The following is a 13,601-nucleotide window of genomic DNA, read 5'->3' on the forward strand; positions in this document are numbered from 1 at the left end:
AGACGGTGAGTGAGAGGTATGAGGAAGAGAGTAAGGTGACGGATGGAGGTGAACTCTGAACCTGCAGAGCCCCAGAGCTGAAATGGAACGAGAGGAGATAAAATGACACTGAGTCACACTGGCTGTGCTTTAGCGGCTCGGGGAGAAGAGCGCCTTCATTAAACACGCACACAAACTAATGAAAACTGCACACGTAATTTACTTAGACATAAGCACATGTTCACACATTCAACTCCTTATATATTCTTCAGGTTAAAAAGAAATTGAATGTACGTGCGCAATTGTGCAAATGCACACACACACGCACACAACACAAACACTGTCAGACCAGTGGGAGACCTGTTTCATTTTACCTCCATGGTTATTGAGTGTGATGTACTGTATGTGTGTAGCCAGACAGCTGAATTTGTTCTGAACTCAGACACAGGCATCTCTGCTCAGCAGGACGACTGGAACGGTACGACACTGAATCACTTAGATCACAACACATCCGTGGCTTTCTGTCTGTGTGTGTTTGGGCCTTTGCGTGTCTGTCTTTATATCTACACTATTTTATTAGACTGTATTTCTGTAGAACTGCCCCAGTATAATATTTTAGTTGTCAACATTTGTCTTTTGTAAGCAAGTTTCATTTACATTTCAAATCCTATTTGTGAAGTAGACATGGCCAACACAGCGGTTACAGACACAGCAGAATATTACACAAACAGAATAGTTATTGCTAAATCAGGCTGGTATGAGTTTGTGCGCTACTTTTGCAAACTATATCTTTTGTTTTTTAATACCTTTTTTCTGATTTCTGTTTTCCTCTTTTTGAAATGGAATGGCTCCCTCAATTATTGATTTCTTTCCTGTGTATTTCCGTATTTTACTTGTAAGAATTCTCTTGGACATGTCAGGAACCAAGGACAATTGTTTTCTCAAAGAATAAATAAAAGAACTAAGTGATAAAACTCGGGAAAAACAGAAAGAAGAAATAAGTCCTTAATTTGGTCTGAGTTTGGAGGAGTGCGAAGGAGTGGCTGGAGGCTGAGTCTCACCTATGTGTGTGGGAGTTATTGTGTGTCTACCCCAGTACCTGCAGTGCCTGCTATTTCAGCAGTCCTGCAGAGCTGGCAGAAATAGCAGTAAATCCTCCCATTCTTCCACTCCATCTTTTTTACCCACACTGTTTCTTTGTCCTTTCTCCTGGCTTTTCTTTCCTCTCGCTTGTCTGTATCAGAGCTTAGACTCTTTTTGCTCTATCTTCACCTAGCCAAACTCCCCCACCTTCTCTCTGTGTGTGTGTCTTTGTGTGGTGGATAAGGCTGTCAGTTGTCATGCTTTGCAAGATGTTTTATACACACGCACACATACATTCAGACAGGCAGGGCCCCCTTTGCACCCAAAAGCCTTGATACCCTGCCATTCTCCGGTCCCCTGCTGACATGCTCTTTGCGGTTTGGCTCACCTTGGACCACAGGGGGCCAGAAAGCACGCAGGGTGACGGCTTTCACTCTTTCACTCCCTTTTTGCATTCCTCTCACTCCTTTATCCCCTGTTATCACATTCTATTTCTGTACATCATTTTTATACCTCTTGTGTACTTATTTGAGCTTCTGTATTCTATCTGCTCCCTTGTTGGATTTCTCTCTTTCTTGCCTTTCTTTTTCCACTTTTAGACTTTTTATTTTCTTCTCTTTAGGTACAACTGGTATGTCAGGACAATTTTTTGTATACACAGTGATGGTGAATCATTTAGTCTTCCTCCTCCTCATCCTCCACAGTAAATATGGCAGCAGAGGCTGTCAGGTTAGAACTAAATACACAGCTTAGACCTTGTACACAGGGAGGTTCAAGGTACATAATGTTGCTACTGGTAACTGAGAGCCTTCCTGAGGCTGGGCCAGCTGCGTGGTTTCTCTGAAGGTACCTGAGTGGGTATTACCAGGTGCGTCATGGGATAAAAGTCTTCAGGAAATAGTTCTGTTTCAACATGATTATGTTAACCTTGTTTTTGGCCATTAAATCCTTTGATTTAATGATGGTTTTCAAATCTTTTACTTATTTATTTTTGGGGCTACTCAAAAATAGACCTTAATCACTTAAATACGAAACTACAAATATTGTTACACCCCTAGCAAATATTAGACAAATGTGTTTAGTAGGAATTATCCAATACACATTTATTTGTTTTTAAAACACTCCACCACCACCCACCAATATTTGTGAATTATGCTTAATAATTAGATTAAAAATGTTTAATCCTATTGCAGGAATGGTGAGTCTAAATTGCTAGCAGTAGCTTATTACATGTATTTTTTTCATGGGTGGAATAAAACGCCTTCATATTCATTTTGAGCCTGCTGTTTTCAGTGTAAACAGTGCAAGCAGAAATTAGTGGCACCTACAATATCTGGGAGGTGTTTACTAGTTGCTAAATCTAAAACCTTCAGCCCAGCAGACTGGCTGTTGCTTTAAAGCAAACAGCGCATAACTGAAAATGTGAATGTTAATAATGAGATTACAAAAGTTGGAAGAGGAGTGGGAGAGTGAGGCGCCTGGGTGAATTTTTGACTGGAATGGCGCAGCACGATGCCACATTATGTGCATCCCTTTCAGAACCTAAGAAAAAAAGTGTTTCAAAGACATTTGGGAGCATATAACGAGACCACATTGCAGATAATGTGTTGGCACAGCATATTTCTCAGTATAAATACACAGTCAAATAAAGTCTGGTACAAAACAAAAATAAAAGCCTCAGTAACATCAGCATGAAGTCACTTGCTTTACATCCAAGTTATATAAATGTATTGAAAGGGTATGGGTGTGGTCAGGGAGCAGATAGTTTCATAGACAGACAAAGTTGTATATGGGCTCAAACTGTGTGACTGTAATTGTAGAGTGGCTGGGATATGGCAGGACTGGGAGTGTTTCAGGCATCACCATTTCCTCCCCATCCATCACATTCAGCCAGACGGAACTAGGCCTCAGATGCCCTGCAAACTAATCATTCTCATGCAACTGGCCTTGCACCAGCCCTCATTCAATAACACAGCTGATCAGAAATGATAATAGCAATCATGGCACTGCATATTTTAGAGGCTGCAGGCTGTGTGTGTGTGTGTGTGTGTGTGTGTGTGTATGAGAGAGAGAGAGAGAGAGATGGGAGATGAGGCAGAATATGTGACTTTACAAGAGACTATGAGCATGTATCCTAAAGTTTGTAAGGGAGTGTGAGTTCGTCTAGCTGCTAGCAAAGCAAACCAAGTGTTGCTTCATATGATATGTCCATTGAATTGACTTCAAGGACTAGACCCAAAGGTTGAAATGCAAATATTCTCATTAAGTCAGAGAGTTCTGAATCAGCCTACGGAGGAAAAAAAAAAGGGGGGGGGGGGCTCAAAATGAGAAGAGCATCTTTCAGTAGGTGCATCAAGAGTTCAGTCCCTTCCTCAGCTTTACATGTCCAGCTATAGTCCACTGTCCTTCTGAGACCTTGGCCTTTACAAGTCTGTCAGTATGAGTTTTTACCAGCATGTGTGCCATTTCTTTTCTCTTTTTTTCAAAAGCCAGCTCTTTAAATGCAGATTTATTCATACATAATTATTAAAAAATAGATTTTATGAAGGTATACCTTCACTGCCTCAGTACAATGTTGTTGTCATGAATAACAAATAGGCTCATTATTGAAATGTCCATCCCTAGCCTGTAGTATGAAAAACAATCTCCTGCTTGCCTCCACCCACATGTTTTAGTCCTGCAATGATAGATGAGCAGACAACTACTGAGGTAGGAAGTGCTCACAAATGTGTGAGCCAGTCCTCTTGGGGCTACAGGTGTAAACACAGCCCTATCCATACTGTTGGCGGAAACACTATATAAACATAATGTAGTCCCAGAATTCTTTAGAGCACATAAAAAATTAAACAGCCTTTCCAACCTGTTTTATTCCTTTTGGAAATGTAAGCTCAAAGATATGTGTTTTTATTGAAAATGGCACAAAAACTCTGTTGTAACCTGCATCAGCAGAGTGCGGTCGGGGACAGAGTCAAGGGGAACAGGGTGACGAGAGCGGTGGAGTGGTTCCATCTGAGCATGGTTGTCTACTATTTAGTGCGTGTCTTGCCTTGGGTCTAAAAGCCCACTGTCAGACAAGAGTAATGGCCAGTTACCATGCATTCATCTACTATTTGCAATGGCATTTTGTAGGCTTTTCTAGGCTGACGATCTTTAAATAGGGAAATACTTTGAGCTGCTTTTGAAACATTTCTTGGCATGTAGATGTATTACCTTGCAATGATGGATCTGAAAAGCAGTTTGTGAGTGTGACTCCGCAGAAGATCAGAGAGCAGCCTGGAGGTTAAAAATCAGCCCAGTAGATGCTTCCAAATTAAAGTTTTTTTCTGCTGTGTGTATTGACTCAGATTGAATGATGAGCTAAAAGTAGTCAAGGCCTGTCTTTATGTACATGTAGTTAAGCCCGAGCCACAACCAGGCCTATTGCTGCCAAGTGTTTTTGATGGTTTGAGGGTGGAGTTACAGTACATAAGTCATATGTCTCATAGTTTGCCCCAGAATTGTATTCTGTGGCAGCCATTGGGCCCCCAACCACAATATAGTCCCAGAAAAAATGAAGCCTTGGGAACAAAACTGAGGAATACAATTAGGAATCAAAGGTCCTTTTTGTGCACTCTTGTTGAGGTTCCACAGAAAAAAGCAAAAGTAGAAAATCAGAGGTAGAGGGAGAATTTGAAAATGCTAAAAAGGCAACACATTTGTTTCCCAAATAGCAGTGATCCTCAGAGTGTTTTCTGGTCACTTTATTATGCAACAGCTTTAAAGCAGTTGGAAAATAAAACTGAATTCTGGTTCACTGCCTCACTCAATTACCTCTTTATCTTACTTATTATTTCAACGTTTGAAAAATCTACTAATTAGCCTTGCTTGTATAGAAAAAAAAAACACTCCAGGATGTGTTCGTTCCTATTCATAACAGTGATAGCACTTGCACCCACTGCTAATTACTGTGTGAATGATTGCTGTAAACAAGTTATAGTAGCTCCAAGGCTTGTATTTGACCAATCAGCAATGATCACTTCTGCAAAATTTGTTGAGAAATTTTCAGGGAGTACAACCCACAGGGTCAGGACTTTGGGGCACATGAAATACAGCTCCAGCACTACAATACATTAAGGTTCCTTCAGTTAAAAAGCAAGTGACATTATATGATGTTTAGTGCTGTTTTCAGCCCTCTTCTATGCAGCTTTTGTATAGCAGTATCAAGCCTGACAAGAATCTTGCAGCATGCTTATGGTAACTCCTGTCCTGTTCCCACCATGTCTGCTGCAAATGACCTGTTAGTCCAGACATTTCTCCTGTTATTCTTCACAGGTGTTACATCCATGTTCCTTTCAGCTCGGTGACTGGGGCTCTACTTGTCCCTAGCTCACTGTTGGATGCTGTAGTCCTCTAGAACAAGACTGTAGCCATCTCAGCTGCTCTGTGCTTTTTTAGCTTTTGAAGATAATGGCAGGAGATAGAATGGTCTTTGTGAGGGCAGAGTATTGATGGTATGACGGCAGTAAACTGAGTCTGTGTGAAGGAGAACATCAGCCTGAATATATTACAGCATCCCCATTCTCCTTGATTCCTCTCCATTCCTGCATTTTATTTGTGTCCATCACTCTTTCTCTTTCTTTACTCCCCCTCTCTCTTCTCCAGCTCAGCTAGCTGTGACTGGTCATTAACACAAACATTAAGTGCTCTGTAAATCCATAGCTCCTCCATCTCCTTACTACTGCTCGTAAAACAGAGCAGCCATAATGACACATACAATGGCTGCACCTGACAATCGGGGGCAAGGGAAGAGGATCTCCTGTATTAGTGGCAACAACAAAGCTATTAGAGGGGAGCCAGCGCATACATTTGGTTGGCGTTAAAATGGGGGCTGTGTAAAGAGGCTCTCAATATTTGTCTGGCGCTTCATCAGCAAGAAAGTTTGCAGTCAGTGACACTGGTAAAATGTATAGTGTATACATTTTAAATATATACAGTAAAACTGACAGAATGCTGGCTTGATAGAAACTCATAAGACTCTTCTAAGTGATTAGTCCAGTCAGTCTTATATAACTAAATGCCAGCATTATGTTCTTTTTGTTTTTACCCTAACTTCCATTTCATCAAGATGTTATCCACATCCCCTATTGCTCTGTGGTTTCCTACCTGACTGCCATAAAGAGAGCATTATCTCTTATCGCCTGAATTATAGCTCAGAGAGACTACTGAGTTCTGCAGGAGGTAAAACATGTGGTTGCACAAAAGAGGAAAAGCACTTTGGAACATAAAGATAATGACTTTCACACCTTGAGCTGATGTGAATGATACATGCCATGAGCATACTTCTGCGTTTAGCACCATAATGCATGGACTGAGTATACACAATGCAGAGCTGTCAGTGTTATTTCATACACAAATCCTTGAAGAGGAAATGAATGCAATGACCAGGGAATTCCATTATCAGTAAGGTGAGAGGTGACAATGCTGTCTCTTTTCTCACTACTCTGGCAAGGTCAGAAAGGTGTCATGTAGTAGTGTCGGATATAGATTTGATTTAAATGATGTAAAAGGTTTATGAAAGAGCAAAGGTATAGGAATAGAAAACCCAGGCAGAGAATTGATGTGACTGTAGGGGGTGCATTGCTGACATAGATTGTGTTCTTGCTTCTTAAATGCGAGTGTCACAGGCATTTCCATCTTGTTGGACCCAGGGCAAATGAAAAAGATGCTAAAGAATGGATAGGAATGTTAATAAAGAGTAAATGAAAAAGTAATCAAATCTTTTGATGTGTGTTGGCCTCAAGCTCCTCAGCAGAAAAACAGCCAGCAAATCAATATGTGGTCGGTAAACCATCAAATTATAAACAGCATGTTCTCACAGCACACATAGACGTAAACAGCAGATGAATACGAAGCACTTTAAGGACCAGAGAGAATGTGTTGAAAAGTCTGATTTCTGCTAGTGAGGCACCTAGAATAGTCAGGCTTGTCTTCACAATGGTTAAACTGAATATGTACCAAGGAGGAAATATAAAAACTGTAGTTCATTATTATTTGAGCCAATGAATTTCTGGACAGATTTCAGATGGGCTTTATCGGAGACGCCTCGGGTGCCTCTCTGCAATGAAAGATGGTGGTCATTTGGCCAGATGAGGGGCGGTGAGGACCCCCCTCCTAGACTGGAGCAGACGGCTGCAGAGAAGCCTAGGGCCTGTATTAATGAACAGGCAGTGCTGAAAGGGACAGGTTCCTGTAATGCTGATGAATGGTCATTACAGAGCAGAGATGAGAGAAGAGAGCAGAAGGGGGACAAGAGGAAAGAGGACAGAGAGGGCAGAGCGGAGCCGGCACAGAGGGAGCAGTGACGAAAAAAGGCTTTAATTTGCACCTCAGATTTCTGTAAACCTGTTTATCACATCAGCAGTGTCACTGCTCTCCATGTGTCTTCACCCTCCGCCCTCTCCTTGTCCCCACTTGACCCAGACCTATTTGTTCCTTTCCAGATTCTCTGACATATTCCTTAGGGCAGAGACACACCGAGCCGATGTGAAAGAACTAGCAGTGACGTAGACCAACTGTTGTGTCGACTCACATTTGTCTGGGCCAGTTTGATTGAAAAAGTGGCACTTGAACACACCGTACAGACTACAGTCAACAACCTAACATGTATGTGAGAGAAATAGCCCCCCTTACCAGCAGGTGGTGGTATCTGTATTTGCCATTCAGAAAGGGAAAGAAGAAGAGCTAGACAGGGGAAATGCAGTACAACCTGTAAACAAAGCATCTCTAGTTAAATACACCTGCTGTTTATACCTGACTCTAATCAAGAATATGTCTGATAAGAAGTTGCAAATGGCACTGGCGTTCTCTGGCCTTGGTCTTTTGGTTGTGGAAGAAGCTGAACTAAATTGTTGAATTCATGGATAGTACAGTGACAGGCTCATGGGACTTTCTCAAACTGTTCTCTTCTTGTGCACTGATTTGCTTAGCTGATCAGCCAATCAGAGTGGTCTCTCTTGCCAACGAGGCCTGCCACTGTTCAACAACATGAAAGTCCACCTACAGGACTTGACTAATGCCAATGGTGCAGGACGCACCGCAAAGACAAGGGTCATCTCACATCATTTTATTGATCCGTCTAATGTTTTCTGAGTCATCAATTGACTATCATGGTTGTTGGGTCTGTGTATGGAGGGCTAATGTCCTCTCTTCTCCATAAGGCCTTATTGAGCAGCTGGGGTGTTAAAGGTCAGAAGACGGAGGAAGCACCAAGAGATATAAGCACACAACTAACTGGAGGCCTACTCATTCCACTACAGACCTCATTAGTTTCCTTTTGCCTACAGCTGTTTGAGCTGTTTGGACTGTTTGTGGGGGGGATTTGGAGAAATTTGTGAGCCAAGCTGTTGCTTCAAATAGGAGCATAAAGAATGGTATCATTACAGACAATTAAAAAGCAAAAAAAAAAAAAACAGTTTCAAATCACCCACCTTATTGTACAAAATGTGAATTTCAAGTCAGCTGGGCTTTGATGTGACCATTTCAGTGCATACAGCCTTTTTGATTCTTTCTGTCCACTCTGCTGCTCCGTGCCAGACTATGACATAGGCCTTTTTAACATAGCTTTACAGTATCATGTTTAAAATATCAGTAGAGATTCTGTCTTTTAACAGTTTAACCATCATCAGTGTTTGCTCAGCCAAGATATTTATTCAGAAAAAATTGCCATCTGAAAACAAGCTTCTAGCCAAGCTTCTTTTTTATTTCAGTGATTTCTCTTCCCTGTTCTCAGTGATTCAAGCCAAATGTTAATGGCACATTTTCATCATGATTTAGTGCACTGAGTTTAATACCATAAGGGGCTTCTGAAGCTCATCCAACATACTTTGTGGGTCACACCTGCAAGAAAAGGCCTGCAGTGTACATGAGTTCATTCTGCATGTAAATGCCTTTATGTCAGACTGGCTCTTGGCTGCCATGTAGTAGTCCCCGTCTGTCTTTAATGCATAATCTTTAATTTGCTACACACCATAGTTTATAATGCATCAACTTGGTGCCCAGCCATGCTCAGCATAGATGGGAAATAGCAGCATCCAAAGTAATTACTGTTTGTGCTTTTACAGTGGCAATACACAAACTACAGCTGTTAAGCGTATTTAGAGAACAAGACAAAGTGGTGTTTTTGTTGTTGCTGCACTTAAGGGGCTGTTTATGATTCAGAAAAAAGACATTTATGTATTCTCAATGGACAAAGGATGGATGATAAACCACACTGTTAAACAGACTGATTCCTTTCTGTTAATCCAGGAAGAAGACTGTACCTTAGGGAGATTACTGATATGTGTACAAACTTTCTGTGGCTCAGCCAATATTAACATTGTCTTCTCACAGATGATTGCTAATTAGCCATGTACACTCTTCACTGTCTTTCTCTTTCTGTAGTGGGAGGAGGTGAGTGGCTATGATGAGAACCTCAACACCATCCGGACATACCAGGTGTGTAATGTTTTCGAGCCCAGTCAAAACAACTGGCTTCTCACCACTTTCATTGATCGTCGTGGAGCACAGCGCATCTACGTGGAAATTCGATTCACCGTGCGTGACTGCAGTTCCATCCCAAATGTTCCTGGCTCCTGCAAAGAGACGTTTAATCTTTACTACTATGAAACTGATGCTGTCATTGCCACCAAAGGCACAGCATTCTGGATGGAGGCCCCTTACCTCAAGGTGGACACCATAGCTGCAGATGAAAGCTTCTCACAGGTGGACTTTGGCGGACGCCTAATGAAGGTCAACACAGAGGTGCGGAGCTTTGGTCCACTATCTAAAAACGGCTTCTACTTGGCTTTTCAGGACTATGGTGCCTGCATGTCTCTGCTGTCAGTTCGGGTCTTTTACAAGAAGTGCCCAAGTGTAGTACAGAACTTTGCAATCTTTCCTGAAACCATGACAGGGGCTGAAAGCACATCCCTGGTAATTGCCAGAGGGATCTGCATCCCCAATTCAGAAGAGGTAGATGTCCCTATAAAGCTCTACTGCAATGGAGACGGAGAGTGGATGGTGCCTATTGGTAGCTGCACATGCAAGGCAGGGTTTGAACCTGACAATGGCAACGTATGTCGAGGTAAGTAAAACTAAATACATTTGCTTTTGAGTGTGTTACCTCTGCTAGTTGTAAGCACCCTAATTTCTTTGCCTTGTTTATCATGATCATTATAATCACTCTCTTTTAAAATGATGGACTACTCATAATAGAACAAATGGCTTCATTGCAGACAGGCTATTGAATTTGCTCTATTTTAAGCTTGCATATAATAAGGCATCAGCATACCTTGATCACAGATTTTCTGCATCACTGGATGGGCTGAATTGACTTTGTTTTATGAGTTTTGCTGAGCACGGTGTGCTGTACTTGTTCTTTGAGCACATCCACCTCCCAGCGTACTAGAACGGCACATTAACATCGATTCGTAATCTGTAGTGAATGCCAGCCTTCTGTGCAGCCTACTCTACACATGGCAAGAGGTTTGATTTTACCTCGGCATGTTGTGTGGAAGACTGAGTTCAGAGGAACAGCTGATAGCACACACGTAAAGAAGAGGTTAATTTGGGTTTTTAGTTCGACGTGTCACTTTCTTTCTCTTCTGTCTGTCCTCTAATGCACCTTTACGCTCTGCACCTGGTTACTCACACGAACATACTTACACCCACATACACACACAAAGGAAAAAATTTCCTCAAGGTGCCAGATGATAATATGAGGGGCTTGGGGCTCTCAGTGTGGTGTAGTATTGGTTGACCTGCCTCTGGTGGTTAGCTGGAGAGTGTGTGCAGCCTAGATAAGATTGATTGACGCCCATCTGCTCTGATCAATAAACAGATATGAGAGTGCCACATATCTACAAAGCACACTGTGTGTGACAGTGACGACTGTATCCTTCTTGCATTGCCCTACGCAAAACGCACCTACACACTTGCATACACTTCCATGAAAACATGCACATATTATTCTGAATGACTTTCAAATTAAAATGACAAGGAAAAAAAGTTGGTTGGCTGTTAGTTAGCTCATTACTGGAAGGTTTAACTTCACACCTCTTCACAGCTGTGTTTGACATTGTTCACAGGTAAATGAATTTACCATTTTTAAAAAATAATTATTATCTTTTGTTTCCATTTAACAGTTGTTTGCCTGTTGTGAATTTTTACTGTAACTCAGTTTTTCAAGAGAACATGAGTGGTGAAATATTCTAAACAAGCTGAATACCTGATATAATCTTGGACTAAACAAAATCTTACAAAGTTTGTGTTTTTAATATATAACTAGACCATGGATTTTCTGTTTTTATCCTTATTAAATGTACTTTGGTGTAATAAAACCACTCTCATGAAGATTTCTTTTTAAGTTAAAGTTATTATAATAACAAACATGTTTGAGTTGACAATGCTGTATGTTTGTAGTTAGTTAGATTTTTATTTTTACTTTGTGCTTGTATCTTAGTATAAAGTACTGTGTAATAATGTAAATACATTCTGAAGGTTAAACATGTAAAGCAAAGCAGTACAAGAATTTTATATCAGTTAAGCCAAACAACATTAACATTCCTCTAATGCAAACAGATTTTAATGGATGAGTATTTTCTGCTCTGCAGACTTGATGCGTATTCATTCTTTTTTATTCCCATCCATCTTTTCTTCACAGAATTTCCTCAGTCCTATAGATACTCAGAGCAGTGTTGGTAGTAGGCTTGTTGTGGCTTGTGTTAATAGCCGGGCACTGGCACTGCTGTAAACTCCTCAAATATACACAGGCACGTTCACATAGTGTGCCCCAGAAGGCTCAGCGCTACAAAGATTCTTTGAACAGAGGGTGAGATGTATATTTCCACTAATTCCCACAATCCCCCTGGTTTCCTCCTCTAAGTACCTACAGAAAGTAGACTTCCTGCTGTGCTAGGTTTGACATCTCTCTCTCTTTCTCTTTGTTGGAAATGTAGCATTAATGGAGGTATGAAAAACTGCCTATGTTAGTGTGCAGCCGAACAGAAAGAAGTATGAACTTGTAAAATGTTGTGTAGGTTGACCCTAAGACACATGACGAATGCACCAACGTGTGTAGATTCCTGCACACTTAGAGAAAAGCAGCTAGACAGAAGGAGAGAAACGGATGATTTTGCCATTTCCAGCTCTCATCACTAGCTTACTCTCTGGAGACTTGTATGGAGTCTGTTCCCCTCTCATAGTCAGTGGGAGGCCCCTCCAATAAGCGCAATCTCAACCTTTTATTTTCTACACAGTGTCTTTTCACAGGCTTGTAATCCATTATTTAAACAGGGAAATCTAACCTTAAAGTGCTTGTAGAAGCTGAGTACTATGGGAAACCAATCAATTGCAGGTTGGTGCAATAACATGGCCTCAGCATTGAGTTTGAAGTAATTGCCCATTAGAGATAAAGGAACAGGAACCAAAAAAAATATGAGACATGCAGTTTTATGCTGGAATAATTTCCCTCATTGAGAGCAACATAAGAAGGGAAGGTATTACATAAAAAGTGATGGCATGGTGTGCCTAGAAGCACAGTGGGAAATTAAAAAATGAAAAGAAATAGCTTCTTTGAGCAATGTTAAACAATCTGATATAATGTCACGGTATTGTCAGAATATATTTTTAGGAGTAGAAGCAGCTGGTTAACTGAAAATTGACTGGTGGGTGCATTTATGCATTGTTGATGTGAGACCATAAACTACATTTGCTTACCTGGAGTATCAGTTAATGACAAAATAATCAGTCTCAGCTGAAGTTTTTTTCCTGACATAGCAAAACGTGCTGTTACTGAGTCAGTCAGTGAACTGTGTTAATTGTTTATACAATACAAATCCATAGTTTTGAATATGTTTATTTATACATAGTTAAAGCCTAATGCTGTCAAAGATGACAGATGTTTTTAGGTGACAATTTTACTTGTTTAATTTGTGGGTCATTTATTCCAATAGTAAAAACCAGCCTAATTGCAATTGTGTGAATGTTTGTGTGTTGTGTAAGTGTGTGTATGAGCCCCCCTGTACCTGATTGCACTTTCTCTAATCTATATGTTTTAATTAGTGGCAGGTAGCATGGTGTGTGTGTGCGGCCTGTTGTCAGTTGGGCACAGAGACCATGTAGAGTTGTTGTGCTCTGTAACGATAATGCCAGCATGCCATCCTCATTACCAGCTCCCATGCAAGCCATTTGGGTACCCCCTGCTCCCCCTCATTCCCTGTTAAATCGAGTGGAGACACTCCAAATAGCACCCCACTACCTCCACACTAGCACAGAGCTTGTGTTTTATGTGTGTGTGTCCTGCTCAGCTCAAGTGTCTAAGCGAGTGTTCAGACTGAGTTTCAAAGCTTTGAAAAACCGCAGCCCTCTCTGTTCATGGAGGGATTGCGTTTGCCACAGCCAGCCCCAGCACCACAGGGTGCTCTGGCAAAATGACACAGCCCCATGTGGTGAAAAAGTGGGATCTGATTCAACCTTTTCTGCACTGGATGGTGACATCATCTGGTAAAAGTGCTGCACTGACA

The 13,601-nt window shown here is 41.2% G+C and overlaps 1 protein-coding gene across 2 annotated transcripts in view; it reads left to right on the forward strand.

Annotated features, from left to right (window-relative positions):
* ephb1 (EPH receptor B1) overlaps positions 1-13,601 on the forward strand; it is a 151,331-nt gene that overhangs the window by 57,350 nt on the left and 80,380 nt on the right. For both annotated transcript variants that reach the window (XM_020595730.1, XM_020595731.1), the window contains exon 3: positions 9,481-10,162. In XM_020595730.1, coding sequence (XP_020451386.1) covers positions 9,481-10,162 — 682 coding nt within the window. The remainder of the gene's footprint in view (positions 1-9,480; positions 10,163-13,601) is intronic.

The sequence above is a fragment of the Monopterus albus genome, unplaced genomic scaffold (assembly GCF_001952655.1).
Source record: "Monopterus albus unplaced genomic scaffold, M_albus_1.0 scaffold28.1, whole genome shotgun sequence".
NCBI classification, from domain to species: domain Eukaryota; kingdom Metazoa; phylum Chordata; class Actinopteri; order Synbranchiformes; family Synbranchidae; genus Monopterus; species Monopterus albus.